Source organism: Lagopus muta, chromosome 4 (genome assembly GCF_023343835.1).
Source record: "Lagopus muta isolate bLagMut1 chromosome 4, bLagMut1 primary, whole genome shotgun sequence".
Lineage (NCBI taxonomy): Eukaryota > Metazoa > Chordata > Aves > Galliformes > Phasianidae > Lagopus > Lagopus muta.
The window spans coordinates 53,939,337-53,961,398 of NC_064436.1; the positions used below are offsets into that span (position 1 = coordinate 53,939,337).

A 22,062-nucleotide genomic window follows, 5' to 3' on the forward strand; every position below is an offset into this window, starting at 1 on the left:
GGTTAGCAATTTTAAGCATTTCAGTATCGAACTTGAGAGCAATTACCTGTAGTGACCGTGTTCTTTGTAGGGGGAATCTAAAGTGGATCAAAATTATGGTGTTTTGTTTTGTTTTTTTTTAAGGGTTTTTCAGTGGTATTTTTACTGGTAAATCATGAAGTGGGGAGGGCTTTTCCTTATTATTCTCTCTTTTATGGTTAGCACGTGCCTTTTAAAATTGGGAGGAGGAAAGAAGGTGCATTGAATCTGACTGCTCTCCTCTGTGATCCATTTGAAATTTGTGCAAGATAACATACATATCTTGGTATTAGACTGTGGGACTAATCTCTTAGTGTAAATTGGCATTTAGTTTTGCCCATCACTTCCTACAAACAGAGCAGTTCCTGATAACAGAATGGAATTTCCAGATGTTTTATTTTTTGTTCCAGGAAACTTAAGAGTTACTGATTAATGCATGGGCAACATGTAGAGATCTTAATGTTTAGCTAATATGTAGCTTGTTAATATTCCATGTAAGCTGTTTAATCTCTGAAAATCTTTGGAGTATCAAACTGCTAATGTGATATTTAGAAATCTTTTTGCCATAACCATTTCTTTAATTACAGTAGTGCAGTTAAAACTGCAAAATTGCAGTTAAAAGTAATTAGATACGATTTATTATTTTACATAATTCAGCACTAATTTCCTTCTTCTGATTTCCATGTAAATTTGTTTCTGATTTATATTTCAGATGTCATGGAACTTAAGTTTGTTTTTGATTTCTTGCAGTATTACATTTGTTCCTTATTTTTTAAATAATGTTACATTAACAAGGGAGATATGGACATACAAGGGGATCCACTGTTATAACTATTTTTTTCCTCTGCTCCTGGAAAGTCCTGCATAATTCTGAGTACAAGACCAGGAAATTCAAGTTAAATTGATGGGCCTTTGTGGGCTAGTCATATTAACAGTATTGAGTTATCAGTACTGAAGAAATGTTCTGGTAGAAATTGATGATCAAAAGCAGGACAAAAACCTTTCAGTGCTGCTTTGTAATTCACTGTGAAGCTTCTGGGGACGCTTTGTGTTTTAGTAGGTCCAGAAAAAGTTCAGGCTTCTGATAAAATGCATTCTGCAGCAGCAAGCTGGATGTGGCTTGACCAGCCTTTTAACATGGGAGTGCTAGTTTAATTTGCATATTTAATGACTTGCAAAATTTTTGTGACAGTGCAATTGTGCTTCTGTGTCACCAGTTAATTGCATTGCTTTTCTTGTAGGTTATTCCTCCACGAGAGGTGTATTTTTTAAAGAATTTCTAAATAGCATATCATTTCAGGATGGAACACCATATTGATCCTAAATTGCTTCCCCCCCCTAAATATTGCATTCATTATTTAGCAGCTTCTAGGTGAGCTTAGACACTTAAGTCTACTTTGGATGCAATGAGTTAAGAATAATGTCTGTCAAAATGATTGGCCAGAAGGAAATTGTTAGGATTATCAATCTATTTCAGCCTCTAGCTTCATTGTAATTCAGAATAAATTTTTAGGAGAATCAAATTCTAATTGCTAAACTGAAAATTGTGATGGTGGTTCTCTAAAATTAAGGAATAAAAGGTAAGTGGTCTAACTGACACCCTGAACTCCTTATGAATCTTTTTTAAGCCAGCAGGTCAGGTTTTCTTTTATTGTGTGATATGTGACTTAATGTGACTTAAAGTGTTGAGATGAGAACTAGAAATATCTGTGGACTGCTGTACCGAACGTAAGTGTGTGAATGGCAGTGAACCAACCCTCAGAACTCAGATATGCCTTTGTACTTTCATGGACTGCAGAAATTCTGTAGAAGCTCAAAACCAAAACCTTGAAAATATGTGAATATGAGAGTATTCGATTCTCCAGTGTTTTTAAAAGACAGAGTTGAAATTAAACAGGGTTTGAGGATCTTTGCTGGAGTGTGTTGATAATGCTTTATTCTGAACCAAGTGAAAAAATGTATGAGTAATAATAATAAGCATATATCTGTTTTGGCTGTTAATATCTGGGGTGTAAAACAGGGAAGTCTTTCCTCAGTGCTTAACTGGAGGGGAGCATCTGTGGATAAATGTGACTCATCAAAGTACAGTTACATAACCCTTGATGGAATATTATTTAACCAGCTTGCCATCTTTGTGCTTAAAAAGGACTTTAGAAGGCAACAGAAGATGTTGGAGAACAGGTGTGACTTCTCATTTTCTACTGGTGCTAAGCAAAATTTTGAATAGAAATTTCTCTTATAAACACCTGCTCTTTTTTTTTTTTTCTCTACACTATCTTTTTAATATATTAGTGAAACAGAACAGAAATACAGTGGACAAAATTGGGCAGACTTCAGTACAGTTTCATCCGGTTGTCTTCAGATCCAGCAAAAGTTTTGGAGCAGAGCTCTGCTCATTACTGATGAGGTGGAAGAAAGTTTGCTGACAATTCTTGCTGCAGGGAATCAGGGCTCTGTATGAGTGTTTTCATGACCAAGTAGTTATTAACTTTCATTTTTCAACAGGTTGTTGTGTCCACTAACATTGCTGAGACATCATTAACAATAGATGGCGTTGTGTTTGTGATCGATCCTGGCTTTGCAAAACAAAAGGTAAATAGTTGATCTGGTTCGATTGGGTAATTCTTCTTTGTAAACATTTTGACAGGTCTTACTCGATTGAAATCTCAGTGCTTAATTTTTTTTGCCTTTTTTAAATTTGCCTACAACAGTGTAAAACAGCTCAGTAGAGCTCTAGCCTTCAAAAATTGGAATAAGAGCATTTGAAGTTGTGTAGAATATGAATTTCCTAAATGCTTTATTGCTGAAAATAAACAAAACTGGTGCTGGAAGTTACGTGTTTAAGTCATGTTAGCGTGGGAAACTCTAGCACTAAAATGAGAAGAGAGAAGTAATAAATACCTAGGCTAGCGTTGTTTCTTGTCAGTGTTCATTGGATGCTCTTGCAGCTCTGAAAATCACATACCGTGAAGCATTTCTTGGAACATGAAGGGACGTTCAGAGAACTGAAGTAGATTGCTTGTAGTCAAACCAAGAACTAAATGAAGTATACATTTCAAGTTTTTTGAACTTCATTTAATTCTTCCACTGGTAACTGTCTTAATATCTTGGTTTCTTAAGGCTTTTCCTTTAACACTCATGCACGTTGTCAGCCTTTCTCACTTCTGCGGAATGAAATAAAGCGGAATGTGAGTACAGGCAAAGCAGCTTAAATACACAAGTTGCAATAATTTAGGTTTAACTCTTTCTGTGAGTAATTCTTCTGGCTGAATACCATCTGTAATAAGAACTGAAGGTTTTTGAGTATGGTTTACACCTGTTTATACCAGGGGGGTGTTAGACCATGAACTGAAGGAGCTTTTCATCTGAACTTGATTTTTTTTCTTCTGTTTCATGAACTCTGGGGGTGGGCTGCTGCTTATGTATAACTGCAGTGAAAATACTGCAGTATATCAGAGTATTTTGTATGTGAAAATCAACATGTGGCCCTGAAGTAATCTTGCTTTATAATTGGTGTGATTTTACAGTTGCATTCAAGCCTTGATGTTACATTTCTCTGACCTGTAGAATAGAATTATTCAACCTTATAATTGTATCAAGACAACTTGTTTTTGCGTGGAATTACTTGAGCATCAAGAGTGTGTTTAGAACAAATTAGACACATTAGTTCTGCCATGAAAATCTTATCTAAAAATACACACACATTTAAGGACGATGGGAAGCCTGGCAGGAGATGATATTAATAAAAGAATTAAAAGTAACTGCTGTTTTCTAGGCAGTTGTGAAGCTTTTTGTCAACTGATTCAAAGGATTATGGAGCCAAAATTGTTTTTCCCTTTCAGATTCATACAGCTCGTGATTTCTAGTCCAAACTTGCATTTGAAAATAAGTTTAAAGCTCTCTTTATTTTTGAGATAAGTCTTACTATGAGTGATGTTCATTCATCTCCTTTTCCTGCTCCTATTCTACTTTGAAATAGGTATATAATCCTCGTATCAGAGTGGAGTCTCTCTTGGTGACTGCAATTAGTAAAGCTTCTGCTCAGCAGCGGGCTGGCCGTGCTGGTCGTACTAGACCAGGCAAGTGCTTCAGGCTTTACACAGAGAAGGCTTACAAAACTGAAATGCAGGTAAGATTACTCTTTCTGGAATGCATCTGTAACAGCACTTGGTCTGAGTAGCCAATTGTTGTGTTGCCAAGCAAAATCAAAATTTGAATGCCTGTACCTCTGAGCACCAAACTACACAGTACTGTCAATTTTTTTTTTTTTCCTTTCCTTAGGATAACACGTACCCTGAGATTTTGAGGTCTAACTTAGGATCTGTAGTGTTGCAGCTCAAGAAGCTTGGTATAGATGATTTGGTGCACTTTGATTTTATGGATCCTCCAGGTATTTGTTTCATATTTTCTTGTCTGCTATGGGCATAGACAACTTCTGCAATCTTTAATTTTGTTGAATATTTTATACAACGACATGAAATGTTATTTTCTTACTGAAACAAGTATCTTAATAACAGTTTGCCTAAGAGCTTCCAGTGGAAACAGGAAATCTACTGAATGCCCCTTACCTGCAAGGATATGACAAAATTATGTGCGTTAAAAAATGTGTTGCTGGTGAATTTTTTACTCATCATCCTGATTACACTTTCTAATTGCACATCAGTTAATCGCATGTAAATAAAATTGGCTAGCATTTTTAAAGCTGAATACATGCTTTTTGGATTAGTTTAAAAAATTAATGTGAATCTAGTAAAAGTATTAAATGTTAGAAATACCTTGAAAATAGCAGGGTTGTGTTGTAAATTAAGCTCACAGATCAGCTTTCTATAAATACGTCAAAGCTGGTTGAGTTTTTCCACCTAAAATAAAAATGTCTATAAGCATTTAAGCAGTTTTACTGAACTGCATTGTTAGCACAGTGCTATGTGGTGTGTATGCTAGCTTAGCAGGCATCCGAATTCTTTTTTGTTTTATTCTTGGGGGCTTAATATATACTTGTAAGAAGTGCAGATTTAAGGGAAGTTCTTGAAGGTTCAGATTCAGTAAAAGAACATGGATATCTAAAACACATTAAATTCTGGGACTGTACCCAATTTGTTTTCTGTTGAACAAGAGGATGTCAGTGCTCTGGGACAGTATTGATATTATTACGTGAATATTTAACAATGCTTCTGCTGTTTGACTCTTGAGAACTAGTACTCTTCAAATATTCAAAGACTCTTGAACCAGTTAGTAGCTGTTTTACAGAAGTGATTTTTATCTACTAGTTCATTCATATCTGGGTGTGTATATTTGGATTTGGTAACAATTTTGTGTTTGGAAGCCAGCTGAATGGAGAGCGAAAAAAAGTCGTCTGTGCATTTTTGTTCTTGCTTATTAATAGCACTTTGATTAATACAACTACCTAAATATTTCTTTCAGCTCCTGAAACTCTGATGAGAGCCTTAGAGCTCTTGAATTATTTGGCTGCTTTAAATGACGATGGAGACTTGACTGAGTTGGGATCCATGATGGCTGAATTTCCACTGGACCCACAACTGGCTAAAATGGTTATTGCAAGTTGTGACTACAACTGTTCTAACGAGGTCCTATCTATTACTGCCATGTTGTCAGGTAATATTAGGGAAAGGGATACCAAAGTGCAAATCTTCAGTTTGGGGGAAGTTTGAGCTTTCCACATCAAAAACACAAGCAATCTGAAGTTATTTTTAATAAAAGCTGATTTGTCAGAAATTTAATCCATCATGGGTTTGCTTGTAGACCTGCAGCAAATAATCATTAATGTTAAGAAATCAACACGCATCAATAGGATCAAACTTTTTGGTTAAGTTTTAGTTAAACTGTGTTTATTAGATTTAGTAGAACATTTCAGTCTAGTGGAATGTAAATTTATTCTTAGTTTCATAATCGGGACTAAAAATGTCGACTCAACCATTCTGCTTTTAAGGCAGTGAAATCCATTCTCTGTTAAGGAGAAATATCAAAGTGCATTCTTCTGCACGGTGATACATGCCAGTATTTCCAAAAGAATTAGAGCACAAATTATATTAAACTGCTAAACTTGTACGTGATATGATTTTTAGTCATTAATTTTATTGGGAAGCTAAAAAGCATTCATTACTTTTAAAGGAAAGAAAGCAAGTTTGGGGGAGGGTGTATATTTTTGATAGTTAATTTGTGTGCACAGCTGTACTTTGCATAAAGTGAATAGTCCTGTCATTACAGCTGCTTGTCAAGAGAGATCTTGAGAGAAAAATGTTGTTGAGCAAGCATTGCGTCTCATTCTCCACTTTACGTAGAACTGACTTCATTTTCTAGTTGGTCTCTCTAGGACAAGCAGCAAGATCTTGTTCTTAGGAAAGTCAGGATGTTCTGTATTCACAATTATTGCAATGTCTCTAGGGTTTGTTATTTAGCAGGCTCTTTGCAGTTGAACTACTGGTTATGTGCTTAACTTGGACAATGAGAAAAAATAATCTGAGTTTAAAATCTGCTGCTTTGGTTAAGTCTTACAGTATATTTATATGAAAGTTTTTTTTTAAAGCAAGCTAAAATGTTTGTTGAGAGTTATGATTGTTCAGACTCAGAGCAGATGGGCAGGGCAGAATCTTTAATTTTTTAAATTAACGGTAGGCTTAATTGCGGAGGTGGTGGTAGGTTGGTGCCTGTCTTTCTCTTGCCCCCAACTCTTCCCTACCCACCCCAGAAATAGCTACTAAAAGAAAATCAGAAGTCTAGGATTTGTCTGTTGTAGTCAGTTGATTTGGCTTAGTCCTTTTTCTATTGACATTTTTTACAACCCTTTTTGTAAGGTAGTGTTGTTCTATGGTTTTTTTTTTTAAAACATTTGTCTTGAAGCTGGTTACTGTCGAGATAGTAACTAAAACTCTACGTAAAGACTTAACAGCCTCATGTTTGTGGGCTGTTTTCCACATAGATTTTTTTTTTTAAACAGGTGATGCAGCATCTGGTAGACAGTATACATAATAATGCCTTAAGTGCATACACAGATCGGCTGGATGTGGATAGGAATCCAAGTATTAATAGTTTGGACTAAAATGAAAGCTGCATACCAGAAAAGAATAGAGAATAGTATAGCATAAATCAGCAGATTAAAAACTTGTAGTTAATTTAGAAGTTACTGTAGAGTTCTGTTGTCTTGCCATGGGATTTCACATATCTAACTTCTCCATAGAGCAAGTGCTACTAATCAAAACAGTGAATTATTCCAACTTACTCTGTTTCTGATTTTTACTTTTATTAGTGTGTTTGAAACTAAAATAGTCTATATTTTTGCTTCCAAATAGAGGACATAAAATATGGCGTATTTACTTTGCACCTGCATTTCAGTTTTATTTACTGCATTAGACTTTCTGGTTTGTTACCGTGTGATTCAGTGTTATTGTTTGCATTTTTCTGAAATTACATCTAGTATTCAATTCAATATACTTCTGAAATGCAGTGGTTCTTGGGATTTTATGGGATTTAAAAACGAACACACAAAGGCTGTCATCTGTTGGGGACAGATGAGATTAGATTTAAGTTATGAGCAGGCTACTGTAGTCTTGGGGAAAAAATGAATGATTTGTAGTGTTAGCTGCAAAATTAATGCTTCTTCGGCATTAGTTTCATTGAAATTTAAACTCTTAAAAATTACATCTTCAGTATGGCCTCCTTAAACTGCTTTTTTCTCCTGTTCATCTCTGTAAAGTAAGATCTATAACCGCTTTGAATGTATTGCAAATTTGTATTGAAATTGCAAACCTGTAAGAATGTTGACAGACCGCAGATATTACTGTAGCAAGCTTAATTCATGGTCTTCGGTGGTCTGCACTTGGAAAGGGAATGTTAAAACTATTTTTTTATTCAGCTCAGAATAAGACCAAATCGGACTTTGGAGAGTGTAACAGTGGGCAGAGATGATCACATCACAGTTTTTATTTCAAGTAGTGTCAGAGGACGGTTTAACCTTCCACCACTACCGCTACCATCACAACTTTGTCTTGGTATTTTCATTCACATGTGCTTCTGTATACCAGTGCTGATAACGATACCATATTGAGAAGATGACTGTACTGGTATGTTCTGTTTAGTAGCAGACTTGTAATAAAGCTAACGCTTGTGTAGACTGTGATAGTGAGTATAGTTCCAGAATTACCTTCTGCTCTTATCCACTGCAGAGGACAGAGGCTTTCTGAGAAAGCAAACTTGCATTTCCAGTGTTCTGTTATATGATACTAGTTCCTGGTAGAGCTATCAGCACTGGGCCTTGAACCAAGATCTATTGAGAATTCCAGTATATATAGGTAACATTGATGGCCTTCAGAATAGAGATTTTGATGCCTACGTTTAATTCTATTAAAATAATCAGGTACTCTGTAGATTTGAAACCCTCTTGTCTTACAGATGTGGTTAGGTGTTGATGTACCAAATCAAGGTAGTAAACAGTCCAAGATGCAGTTGGAGGCCATCCTGCCCTGCCCTATGCTCTGTGAACTGACCTAGCTAGGCCTTGTTCCTCTATCTGTGAATGCGTGACTCATCGATATGGGCGTTTGTGTTGGGCCCATACCAACCTTGTTTAGTCCCACAGTGTTTTGTTCGTCCCACGGAAGCAAAGAAAGCAGCAGATGAAGCCAAGATGAGGTTTGCCCACATTGATGGAGATCATCTGACGCTGCTGAATGTCTACCATGCTTTCAAACAAAGTAAGTGTGTGCCTGTTGTAGCAAAATCACTTCATGTTTTCTATGCGGGCAGCTTTTGTTCCCCAGTTCTGTGGGCAGTTGAGAGACTAGGTAGGGCCTTCTTATACTTTTCTATTATAATTATTAACATTTTCTTTTAAGTTTGTAAAAGAGCTAATTAAATGCTACTTTCTTTAGGAGAAAGAATCAAAACCTGGTAAAGAGATCATGTTTAAAAAAAGAAAGTCTGGAATCAGGCCAGGCTTTTAAATCAATGTTGGTAACCTTGAACAGGAGGAAGCAAGCTTTCCCATAATTAAGAAATATTGGAAACTTGTTATCTGATGCTAATCATAGAAAAGCATAATTGTTCAGTAACTTTTCGGGGTGAGCAGCACAGAAAATGTGTAATTTATCCTGGTTGTAAATCTAAAGATGACTTAATCTGGTTGGAAGTACAAAGTAATGTTTTATGACCTAGCTGTGTTTGTTGTGAACGGATGAAAAAAGCAACAAAAGTAAAAACTTAGTAGTCGTTTCTGTTGTAGTTTTGATATAGGAATTCCGTGTCAAAACAATTCAAACACTGTTTATCTTGTAATCAAGGGTGTCTTAAAAATTAAACACACCAATGTATGTATTCAGAACTGTCTCTAAAAAAAAACAAAAGCTTAAACTTCTAATTAAAACTTGCAGCTGGGAGATACCTATCAATTGGTTCTGTTAATTGTTTAGATAACAGGATCCAAATTGTCTTGAAGGTATCTTGTATGTATGTTCCTGAGCCGTTGCTTTCCTGCTCAGGTTAGTCTTCTCTTCCTTAATGAACCCAGCCTTAGATAATTCATCAAAGGAAAATGACTGTTTGATGTCCTTGGCAGTAACTTAATATGTGATGAGGTCAGGGCCTAAATCTCTCAGGGCTACCTGCTGGAGTTGTTCTGCTTCTAAAAATACATGGAACCAAAATGTGGAGAACTTGGGCTGAAAAGTCAAGACCTTTGGAATATAAGAAATACGTGTTTGTCTGCTCCACTTAATATGGGCTGCATATAAAACATGAAGCAGCACTGTCTACTTGAACGTGCAGTTTGAACTTCAGTTTTGCATGATGTAAAGTAGAAAATTGGGTCTTTTGCCTTTTTTTGTAGTTAAAATGCATCCAAATACAGTAAATTTGACACATTTTGCTTTTAATCTGCTGGGAATTTTTTTAAGACTTAAATTGTACAGTAAAAATAGCTACTTTTTAGTCATAACATTTTGCATTAGTAAAGTTCACAACTGCATTGTATAATTCTGGTGTAGAAATACCTTCTGTAGTGAGTTGGGTACATTTTGTCACACATTTCAATGGTTTTTAAAAGTTGGACAAAATTTGTAGGCTGCTTAACAGTCTCTTTGAAGACCAAGTGGTGTCAGTTTTCAAGGCATTCATCCACTTGTCTGCCCCTTTTTTTCCTGACTGTTTTACCAAGTCCTTCTGTAAATATTTCACAGAATCATGTATTTTTATATCACAAACATGCTATGTATGTATATAATGATATATATTTTATATATACTAACATACTTTCAAATGTACTGAGTTTAATTATCAGTAGCATTTTTTTTTGAAATTGGGGAGCTTTTAAAGCACATAATTAAGTGAGAAAGTATTTCATTTCTGGAAGAGCCTTATGCACTTCAGCCTCTTCCTTTTTTTAAAAAAACAAAATCTACTGCATGGCTGGATAGATCTGTGGTTCTGCAGTCTTTTTAGCACAGAATTGCATGGGAATAGTCTTCTGTTGGCATTTTACTGTGGAATGGAGTTTTCTCATATTCAGAATCAGAATAAAAAACACAAGTAAAACTGTTTGTACCTTGAACAATATGAAACAGTTCTGAGTCATGTTAAAGCACACAGTTCAAATGCCATGGAAAGCACTGTGCTGTGATACTTCGAATTTCACGTTTGCTGTGTCGTGTATCAAGAGGTTCAGCGTGTTTGACTTTAAACTTAGGCTGTGAGATGAAGTGCAGAAGCAACTTAAGCTTTCCTTCAATTATTTAAACCTCTCATTTACATAATGCCAATTATGTGAACTTTATAACTTGCTTTGCATTTCTACGACTCTGTTCAAGAGAATTTAAGTTGCTAGGATTGGTTTTGTTGGGCTACTGAGCTATAGCAAATACTAGAATAACGTTACTTGAAGACTAGTACAGGTGGCATGGAGAGCTGGGTTTCTCAGAGTTAAATGTGTAGTTCTTTTAAGACAGCAATCAAACTGTTATGTAATATCTCTTACTAGAGCTACCAGAAATAGTAATAAGAGTAGCTTTAAGCATGGAAAGTTCACAGTTGTGTTACTGATGCTGTATTGTACAAGTTGCTTGCTTTTACTTAAACTACTGTGAGGTGCATTACGCTTAGCATTGGACTGGTGTGTTTGTGTACCTCTTCAACAGTTACTCAGCGGCTTCATTGTAAGGGTTTGGTTTATGACCTGTAATTATGTACCACTGTCTTGTCTATTTATTGCATTGTTACAGTTAAAATAATAAAGACTGCAGCGTTTTTTATGTTGAATTGCATTTTATGTTGCAGATTTTGAAGACTCTTTCTAATTGCAATACAGGTGAAATGTGCAAAATTCATTGCTGTGGTATTTCGGCAAAACATCAGTGGTTGTGCATTCACTATGTTGAAGAGTGGGGAAAGACTAATTTTCTTTTGTTTCCTGAATGGAAAACAATATAGACAGGATATCTAATGAAAGAAATCTATGGAATAGGCTAAAGGCTGTTACCACTCACTTTAAAACAAACGAAAAAAAAGTTATGGGTATCTTTTGCTGTTGTTCATCTAACTGATCAGTCAATTACTTGCTGTTTTATTTACTGATTGGGATTGGATAAAATACTTATTTTTGATTCACGTTTTCTTAATATTGCAGATCATGAGTCGGTTCAGTGGTGCTATGACAACTTCATTAACTACAGGTCCCTGATGTCTGCAGACAACGTACGCCAGCAGCTGTCACGAATCATGGATAGATTTAATTTGCCTCGTAGAAGCACAGACTTTACCAGCCGAGACTATTATATCAATATAAGAAAGGCATTAGTTACTGGGTATTTCATGCAGGTATGTGTGTGTTTTCGTAGGGGAAGCAGTTTAGATTCATATTGCTTTTGCGTTAGCGTGGTTGCTATCACTCATCAAAACTTGAGGAATGTTAGTTAAGTTGTGTATGGCTGTCTGTATTACCACCTAGTCTTTGGTAGATTGATTGGTTGTTATTCAGAGTAAAATGTTTAGTCAGACTTTACTTGGTGCAGAAGTTGTAGACAGTCCTGCATGTTTGGAAAATACAGTTTGTGGCCTGGCCAGTCGGGAGTTGGCAGTGTGAGTACTTACACAGCATTATGAGATCAGTAGTGTGATACATGCCTTGGTAACGTTGGTGCTAGCTGTCTGAGCTTACCACAAAACTTCTGAGGGTGAATCATCATTATCCAATTGAGTAGGAATTAAATTCCTTAATAGCCAGACTGCTTAATCCAATACTCAGAGATTAATTAAATCTCTGATACCATGGTAGAGGCTTCACTTTCCTGATGAGCCCACTGTTTGATTGTTTTTATCTGTGGTGTCTTAGTAGAGGCAAGCAAGGATGAATGATAAAGAAGAAAATGGTAGCAGATCTTCCCTCTCTGGGGTCCTTTTCTCCATAGGTGGCTCACTGAGGCAATCCCAAAAGCTTGTTGTCTTTGACATCCTTTACCAGATTTAATTGTAAGTGGGCAGAATCACAGGGATTAGAAGGACCCTCTGGATATCATCTAGTTCATCTTGCTGTAAACTATATTTTGCTGCCTCAAACAAACTGAGCAACCTGAGGAGATTTCTAGAAAGATTTCATAGGAAAAGTGTGTTTTACTCCCTCACTCAAAATTATTGAGGCGAGTCAAGAGATAGCTGTGGTAGATTTGATGAAGGTGCGTGAAGTCAAAGCCATTTCAACAGTTTAACTCTTTAATCTCCATGACGCTGTGATGTCTGACTTCAGCTCTGAGCTTTCTTTCACGAATTCCATGTTGCTATGAGTAATGTTCAGTAGAAAAAATGTTTATAATCCCTGAAACAGAAAATGTTATTTATCTGCAGCTGAAGGACTTAAAAATTAAGTCCGTGTGCGTGTTGTGCCTTCTGTTTGCTGAGATTCTCTGGCATTCTGGGGGCTCTTGTTGAGAAGAGCTGAGTAGTGAAATGCACACATCAGTTTTATCTGCCTAGTACAGGGCATGCACTGAATTGGAAGTGTGAGCAGTTGCAAAGTGTGTTCATGTACAGAGGGTAGGCTGTGCAAGCAGAGTAGTAAGGTCTGGGGGCACAAGCTGGTTAGCTTGAGTCTTCAAGCTCCTGAGTTTAACAGTATAGTTTGTAATGAGAAGAACAGGAGCAGCTACTGTTCTGATACAGTTCTTGACTGCAGTATTTTTTCACCTAATTGCCTGCTGCCCTAAATACAGTCATCAAATTCCTCTTGTTTGGCACTGTAGGAGTATCTGTAGTACTCGAAGCCTGTGTCTGATGTCTGACATGATGTGCCTTCACAATACTTTATTAACTGTTAGAACAAAACCACTTAACTAACAGGAGAGCTGTAAACTTGCCTGCCTTCAGTTGTCTTAGTCACTGATAATTACAGAGTTCACGTTGGTTACTGACCATCTTTCTACCCTTCATATTTCAATACAAACAACTGTGTAGAAAAGCTTCTGGAATGACAGAAGTTGCCAACATGTTAAGTGTATTGTAAAGCTTTTGTGCTGGGTTTCCATTTTCACCATGGTTTTACAAGGGAAAACCTTTTTCTTGGTTCTTTCTAGTAACTGTTTCAATGTGACACTTCTGAATACGCAGAGTATACATTAAATAGAGCAGGAGTACTTGGAAAATCTTTTCAGAAGCTACCCATAAAAATAAAATGCATTGGAAATTTAAAATAGTACAACTGAAGCTTTGATACTTACAATGTGTTTTGCTTAAAAGTATGTGAAATCAGAGGTGTTAATCATGACAGAAATCCTAGATTTTTTTCATGACTTGGCTTTTTTGAAGTCTTGCATCTGGTATGGTTGTCTTTTTAAGAGCGGGAAATGCCAGTTTGTTAACTAAATTTAAGTGCTTTGGAACAAATATCTTCACATACATCACAGCTCAGAGGTGCGTGTGAGAGAAGTTTGGCTTTCCAAAGGACATTCCAGACCCTGAAGTTACTCAAACATTTGAAATGGAGACCAAAAATCCCCCAGTTTTTGCTCTCAACGCTGTTCTGCTTGTCTTCAAATTAAGCTCGGAAACTTTTTGGGAAACGTAGCTTAATGAAACGCAGGTTATATCAGGGTCATTACAGAAGATAAAAGTCAATAACCTGTGCTGTACAAGAAGTTGGGTGTTGAGGCTGCTCATTAAAATCTCATACTTGCTACTACTGAGGTTTTGGTACTACTTTGTATATATTAAAGTCCGTATGTAATCCTACTCCTACAGTAATTGGTATTAAGATAAAGCTGCAGTATCAAGGTGGTCACCAGTACATTTAATGGTATTCAGTTTTCCCAAGGGATGCAGAATACAATTTTTAATGGCCTTGGAATCACAGTTGCATGACGTAAGAGCAGAAATTTCAGAAATCCAAGCAACAGCTATTGCTCTTCAGTACATGCTATCATTCATTCTTTCAAGAAGAAATATGAGAAACAATCAATTCCGCAAACTGTTGAGACCAAGCTGCCAAAATTAGTAGCCTTTGCTATTGTGCATTCAACTTGGACAATGTTTGATACGTTTACCTCAGAATACGTGGTTGGGCTGAGTTCTGTAATATGATGGATAACATAAGCGCACTTCAAACTTCAGCAGTGGAACGGTGACTCAATTCTTTAAAAAAAAGCTGTGATGACTTTGGAAACAATATTGGGGAACCTGGAGCTGGAATGTTTTTTTTATGGTGGCGTGTTCCATGGCTTCTGTTTGAATTTGTTGGACTGATAGAAAGCACTGTATGTTATCAGCTGGTGGGACTTTCTCAGTCTGCAGAGAAGCCTGGGACAGGAAGAGATGCATGGGCTGCCTTGGATCCTTATGATCTTTTTAGGGTTGTGTTTGTGTAGCATACATTATGTAGTGAATAGTGTTTAACTTCTGACTCCTATTTCCAGCCTCATTTGGAAATGTTCCGTATTAATACGTGGCAAATTCTTTGAGAAACTCTAGGTTCAGATTTGGTCCCTAGTGCCTTCTTTAGCACTGTTTATTGCTGGAAAATGAACCTGTTCGATAGGCATGCTTGGCATGGTTCTGTGGTTATGGTGGAAACCTGATTTTTACGTTTTTGACTCTGAAAAAACATCACTGAATCACAGAATGATTGAGGTTGATGATGATTTTGCTCAACCACCAAAACTGACTTCTGTGAAAACGAAATTGGAAGAGTGTCTCATTCCAGAGCTCATTTGTTCTATTCCCCCCGCCCCCCATACCTATGTCCTAGCATCCAGAAGCAAGAATCCTTTTGTGGCGAGTTGTTAAGCCTTTCTAGCCAATCTGCTGTTTGAAGTCTGGGAGAGGGCTCCAGGGAAAGCTGATCTTTTCCTTCAGAACTTTTCTTTAACCAAGCAGATGTCTATATACATTTTGCAGAGCAGTACTTGGGTTTTGTTTTCCTAATCTATAGGAACTTTAGTTGTGCTTTTTTCTTTTCTTTGTTTCTAAAGGTGAAATTTTATTTCCTGTAGTTAGTAAGTCAAGAACACATGCCAGCATGACACTGACCAGTCCTTTGCACCTCTCTCCTCTGCTCTCCCATATTTGCAGAAAGTGCAGAATTACCGATGTCTTGTTTTTTCCATCCATCCTGACCATAGGCATCCAGGCTTGTCTTGTGCCATCCTTTCCATGACACCTCTCTATCAGTTGATTTAAATTTTATTAATTGAATAAAGTAGCAGAAAATAGTTAAAATTCTCTGCCAAATCAACATGCTACACTGACTTGTTGAAGGGTAAGAGCTAAGGTAAGAGCTTACATAAAGTAGAGCTCGGATCATGTATCTGTATCGTATCTACGTATCTAGATACCCTCTTTCTCTTGCTTGTAGATATATGATAGGTGAGAGCAAGTCCCTCTTCCTGGTGCTGGGGAGCCACTGTGCTGTATTTCACAGGCACAGAACTGGCTGCATGCCAGGGGTGCAGAGGTGCATAAGCTGTCTGCTGTGTGTGCTCGTTTGCTCACTTATGTCAGCCTTGGTGCTTTCTAGAGCCCATTCTAAATTCTTTCAGCACAGCAATCCTACAGGATGCTTGCACCTTCAAAGAAGCAGCAGAATTACCTTTGTCATCAATGCTGAAACATCTCTGTCCAGGAGTGAGCAGGAAGATGTAGTGGCAGACAGCTGGATCATCGCTGCTTGTTGTGGAGCCGTCGCTTCACCGTGTGCGTTTTCATTACAGCACTGCCATTACTGAACCTGGAATTAGCCATTGTTCTGTCTGCTAACAAGCATACTTAGGAGAAACATCTCAATAGGGTAAATTCTGTGGGCTTGTTATTGTCTCAGAATTGAAATAAATTGTAATAGTATGTAACCACTGAAAGGTGGCTTAATGCTGATATCAGGGTTCTAAGATGACTTTTTTCCTAATTGGAGTTATTCCAGTCTTTTTGCTACTCTAGAAATTTAGAGCTAGCTATGCTTTTCTTTTGCATTTTTATGAATATTCTTAATTAGTTATATCAATCTTTTTACTTCAGAGTTGCACAAATAGAACACTTCACTATAAATTATGCAGAAAAGGAAATGGTCGTATGCATTTGAGGAAAAATGTTGCTACTTTTCTGTTTTTAATACGTCTGGGGTGATTGAGGTGGTAAAGGTAAGCTGTGCTGATTTTTAATTTCAGCAGAACACAGTTTTGTAGAAAAAACTAAAACTGATTGCAGTGTCCTTCTGTAGGAGGAGCAGCAGCAGCTAGAACACTCAGATATATTTGTACACATACTTCTGGAAAAAGTGAAATTTATTTTGAAAAACAAAACAAACTGCATAATTCAGCACTCGTGCACTATTGTTGTGCCATGTCTGAAACAGATGAGTTAGTAGTCTGCTCTGGTTTGCAGCTGTACTGCTATTTAATTCTGCAAATTTTGGGTTGAGCTGAATGAAATTAAGCCTGAGTTGCTATGGGCAGTGCGCTGTTAGTTTCCCTTTAAAAGCGCTTGCGTTGGCTCTCCAGACTTGAAAATAAAATAGCTGTATAATGTCCAAAGTCTGGAGTGAGAACAACTGATGAGTATGGAAGTGAATGTCCTCGGTAAGAATGTCATAATATATAACAGAGAGGCACATTGAAAAGAAAACAGCTTGTTGCAAAGCTCATGTGGAATTTGAGGTAACAGTTGGATTAGAAATCCTGGGATTTTAATAAATGTGATTTACCCTTGAGAAGGAAAAAAAAAAAAGAAATGTATGAATTAAAACAACTGAAAAACAATGAAGTATACAGTCTGTATCACAGGAAAGTAGCTAATGATTATCAGATTAAAAATGTCTTTGCACATCTTTTTAGCTGTTCTGTTCTGCTTAATCTTTTTATGGTATTTTGGTACATATAAATGATGAAAATAACTGTGAGGGTCATCTTGAATTTCCAGTGTGGGAAGGTTAATTTTAGTTACCTGTACTTCTAGATTAACTGTTCTTACAGGGAACATCCTTCTAAGGATAAGTGATTGCTTTACCAAATCTTAATGAGCTCAGGTATCAGATCATCTTGGTGAGGCAGACATTCTACCCTTGCGCAGAGCAAGAAGCTTGGGCAGGGAGGTTAATTGATTTTTACCAAGGTCGCAGCAGAAGTATGTTGCTGAACCTACATTTTTCAGCTCTGAAGCTTGTGCTGTACCAAGGCTGTTCTTAGTTTTGGACATGTTAAATTTCCCGTTCTAACTGGACTGACACTTCTTTTTCCAGGCTCACCATAAGGGAGTTTATACAATAGTAGATGCATCAATAAAATCACTACTGAAACAGTGCATTAGTAAAAGCTTGAAATGATAACACAGCTACTGTAGGATCAGTAAGCAGCAGCTGCAGACAGTGTGCTGGAAGGAGTTTTCTGTGCCAGATCACAACTGATGGTGGTGTTCACAAACCTGTCTGTTAAATATTTCGTTCAATGCTGTTTTTGTTGCTGCTGTACTAATAATTCTTCTTGGTGGTAACTATTTTTATATGTTGCTTGAATGGTATATTAGTGTATACATGGAAGGCAATTAGTAGAAACATCTGGCATCCTGATTGTGTACAAAAATCTGAGTGCTTCAAGTGGTCAAGTAATGTGCTAAATTTAGACAAGGTTGAAAGCTGCAATGAAGTATTTTGGATGCAGCGCTACTCGAAGTCGCTTAAGCCCTCCCATGCTAATGAATTGTTCTCTTTCTACTTAGGTGGCACACTTGGAACGAACAGGGCATTACTTAACAGTAAAAGATAACCAAGTGGTACAGTTGCATCCTTCCACTGTTCTCGATCACAAACCAGAGTGGGTGCTTTATAATGAGTTTGTCCTAACAACAAAGAACTACATCCGGACATGTACAGACATCAAACCTGAATGGTAAGCAGTTGTGAATTACTGAGAAGTAGATAGACTTATTTCCCCCCCCCCCCCCATTATAGATGGTCTTTTCACTTTTCATGAATCCAATATTATCAAAACAGTTTGGGAAATGGCAATTGTATGGACTAGTGAACTTGTAGATGAGATGACTAAAGGTTTTCTTTGTGGATACCAGTTTCTGGTTTTTGGGAGTTGTGTGCAAAACTTAGATGCTCAGGCTCTACATGCAGTGGAGGGACCTTTTGACTTCAGAGCTTGTTAAGTCAGTTCTGGAGGAGCTGCTTAGGGATGCTATGTTTGGGAGTGTGTCCCAGCACTTCTTTGCGTGCCAAAGAGATGCTGGTAGGTGCCTCAAGATGTAGAACCTTTCATGGCAGTTTGTGTCTCTGTTTTTTTGTAAGGATCTGAACAGGATTCAGTGCTTTCTTAAAATAGGGAGGAAAGATTTAATATTGGTAGAACCTGCCTTGTCATAATACTGCTAGTCAGTAGGATGCATATCAAGGAATTGAGAGGCCTGTACTCGGTCAGTAATGGAGATCAGAATCTTCTCCCCATCTTTAAGGCTATACCTGATCTGTGAAGTTGTGAGCCTGGGGGAGTATGGGAGTTTTTTCAGCTGTTGAAGTAGTATGTTGCATAGAAAGGCTTTAAAGATTTGTAAGCCAAGTAGCACATGGTATATAGGATGCTTTCTTTTGTAATTCGATACATAACACTGTTTCAAATCCTTCAGCAGAAATCTTTCTAAACAAGCACTGAAAATGCTGAAACAGAAATATAATATCTCTCTTGACTGGATTTTTAAGCTTAAACCAGCTAGGAGTGAACTGCTACCTTTGTGCAAGCTGCCACTTAGGGTGGGCATAATTGTTTTGGACTTAAGCACAGGATTGAAATTTAAGTGTGTAGTCTTTCATTAACCTCAGAAATGCAAGGTGGGGGAAAAAATAAAAGGAAAGTATTTGTTTGATTCAGTTGTAGAATTTGTATAGGATGCGTCTTAAAGCCCGGAGTATTAGTAATCAATTTTTCCTTTCTTGACAGGCTGGTGAAAATTGCCCCTCAGTACTATGACATGAGCAATTTTCCACAGTGTGAAGCAAAGAGGCAGTTGGATCGCATCATTGCCAAACTTCAGTCCAAGGAATACTCGCAGTACTGAATTCATGCTTTGAACTGAAGTTATTCAGAGGACAGCTTTAAAAGATGAATGGATTCAAAGTTCAAGTTGTGCTCTTCACTTTGGTTCAATAATGGCCTTTTATTTGAAAGCTTTTTAATTTTTCTTTACAGTAAATATTCCATTCTGATTTCATAAATTAAACATTTATGCCTCCCTTTTGTGTTGACACTGTAGCTCATACTGGAAAAGCTGATCAATGTTTTGCAGTTTATTGAAAGTAGTTCTATATATAACAATGTTATAAGCATTTCTTTAGAAATGGTTGAAAATGCTTCTAAAAATGTGATTATCGACCATGGTATGCATGATCGTTGTAATTGTTGACATTCCTTTTAGAAGTTGTGAAATGTTACAACTTGTGCTTATGTAGACACAACCTTCAGCTTCAGTACGAAGGTACTGACTTCAATAAAGTCTATTTATACTAATTTTGTGCCCACAGTATGTCAGTATTTCAGTTATTTTGATGGAAATGTGAGAACCCACTTAGTCTCTCATTGAAGTGTATTATTGACATGGCGGTAGTATAATACTAAAAAGCACAGATGCTTGAGCAGCAGAATGATGGTGGCATCAATATACTACATGAAGTCTTAATTTCTTGCAAACTGCTTTAAGTTATGTAGAGGATTATTTTAAAAGTGGTTATTTTGCATATCTGCAAATTTCTCTGGAGAATGCTTTCTTGGACCGTTCCCAGATGTTTCCAGGGCAGAACTTTGGTTTTATGTCCTGTAAGGTGGAGGTGTGTGGCAGTTGGAACTTACCCTACCAGGCGGTCTTCAGATACCATTTCAGATTAACAAAAATAATTCCATAAGCCACGCTGTAGTCAAATTTAACTTCAGTATTGTCATTTTGTACTGCTATTTAGCGAAATACGACTTGACAGCATTTTCAAGATAGGAAGGTGATTTCATGGGGAATTTTACTTATTAAAATTTAATACTTGGTTAGATTGAGGGTTTTCTTTTCTTCCCCAGAATAATACATTTGAGATTGAGTTCTTCCAGCAAAGAGAGGCTGGAGCTGCTCTTGCCAGAACAGGTTACCCTGAAGTGGGAGTTGTCACTTCCAGCATGAGTTTTTTGTCTTGCTTTTAAGGCGTCTTTTGCCTGGAGATTTGGCAACCAATCTCAGTTATGCTACTGGAAGACTGATCTTAAGCCACAGGTGTATCCTGTGTAGATTGCAGGTTAAACACTTGGCTATAAGAATCTTGGAATCAAGTGATTTCAGGATTGTCTTTCAATTCTAACTTTTTTAAAATGCATTTTGGTGGAGAGTAAGTAGAGAAGCTGTGAAAACTCCTTAGCAGTGAGAACAGTATCATAAAGAGAAGCATGTCTGGGGGTAAAGTTGATTGAATTTATCATGCAGTGGCACTTGTGAGTCTTCCCCAAGCTGAGTAACAAAGTGAGGGAGCAGAGGATTTCCCCCACTAGAGGAATGCTGAAATTGGTCTGGTGTCATTCATGGGCTTCCCTGCTCCATGAAATAACTGAGGAGATGGACTGACCATTTATAAAATACTGAACCCAAAATTGTGTTCTCTAATTACAGTTAAGAGTTCTTGAATTAATGACAGATGGTCTGAACAACTAAAGCTTGGATTTCAGAACTGTTCCCCCAGAACATATTACTTCATGAAGTTCTGCTCTAGAGTAATTCTCAAGTTCAGCACATGGTGTTCATAATACCCTTGTCCTTCAGGGGGAGGGAAATGTGGAATGCTGAAAAATGGCTGCCCTCGGGTAAGAATTTCTCTAGTATTTCTGCGCAGCCTTCAGCTAAATGGTGTAGAACCACCTTCTGTGAAACTTGTCCTGGGTATGGCAAGGTCCACAAACAGAGCCAGTTCCCAGCATGAAATCCCTCGAGGACCCCAGAACCAGCTGGCATGGATTGCAGCAGATTTGGTACTTGAGCTGGGGAGCAGATGGGTATGGCTGTGAGTGGAACTTGACACTGGAGAAACTTGGGCTTTCTGTTCTTTTTCCTTTTTAAATTGTCATACCCACAAACTTGGCTTGTTTGTGAGGATGACAGTCAACCTGGGATCTTTAATTCCTGTGCATCCTTGCTATCAGGAATGCAAATACTACTGGCCAGATTAATGTCCTCTGACAGCTGTGCAGCCCTGCCATCCTCCAATTAAGTCAGTGACACCTGTGCAATCCACCTGAAGGCTCTGGGGTGCACCAATGTCATTGGCTTAATTGGAAGGCTGTCTGGTTTCACAGCTGTCACTGGGGACTGAAGAGGCCAAATTCTCTCTTTCCTCTTGGCAGTTGGAATGCATGCGATGGGAATCAGCTTGGCTGTTGAAACCTCACTGGAATCTGTGGCTAGCAGTTTGAGAAGATGCTGAAGCACAAGCATCTTGGGAATCTGGTGAACTTGACACGTGCATGACTTTGTGTATGTCATCATGATTCCTTGGGAGCACTTCTCAGTGAAGATCCGCCACGCAGAACGTTTACAATACTTGAG

The 22,062-nt window shown here is 37.5% G+C and overlaps 1 protein-coding gene across 1 annotated transcript in view; it reads left to right on the forward strand.

The window, feature by feature from the left end:
* The window catches only part of DHX15 (DEAH-box helicase 15), a 41,029-nt gene extending 21,032 nt beyond the window's left edge, over nt 1–19,997 (forward strand). The window contains exons 7-14 of the mRNA XM_048942005.1: nt 2,524–2,610; nt 3,998–4,147; nt 4,300–4,408; nt 5,440–5,631; nt 8,604–8,726; nt 11,648–11,838; nt 18,211–18,380; nt 19,431–19,997. Coding sequence (XP_048797962.1) covers nt 2,524–2,610; nt 3,998–4,147; nt 4,300–4,408; nt 5,440–5,631; nt 8,604–8,726; nt 11,648–11,838; nt 18,211–18,380; nt 19,431–19,548 — 1,140 coding nt within the window. The 3' untranslated portion in view covers nt 19,549–19,997. The remainder of the gene's footprint in view (nt 1–2,523; nt 2,611–3,997; nt 4,148–4,299; nt 4,409–5,439; nt 5,632–8,603; nt 8,727–11,647; nt 11,839–18,210; nt 18,381–19,430) is intronic.
* Nucleotides 19,998–22,062: the final 2,065 nt, after the last annotated feature.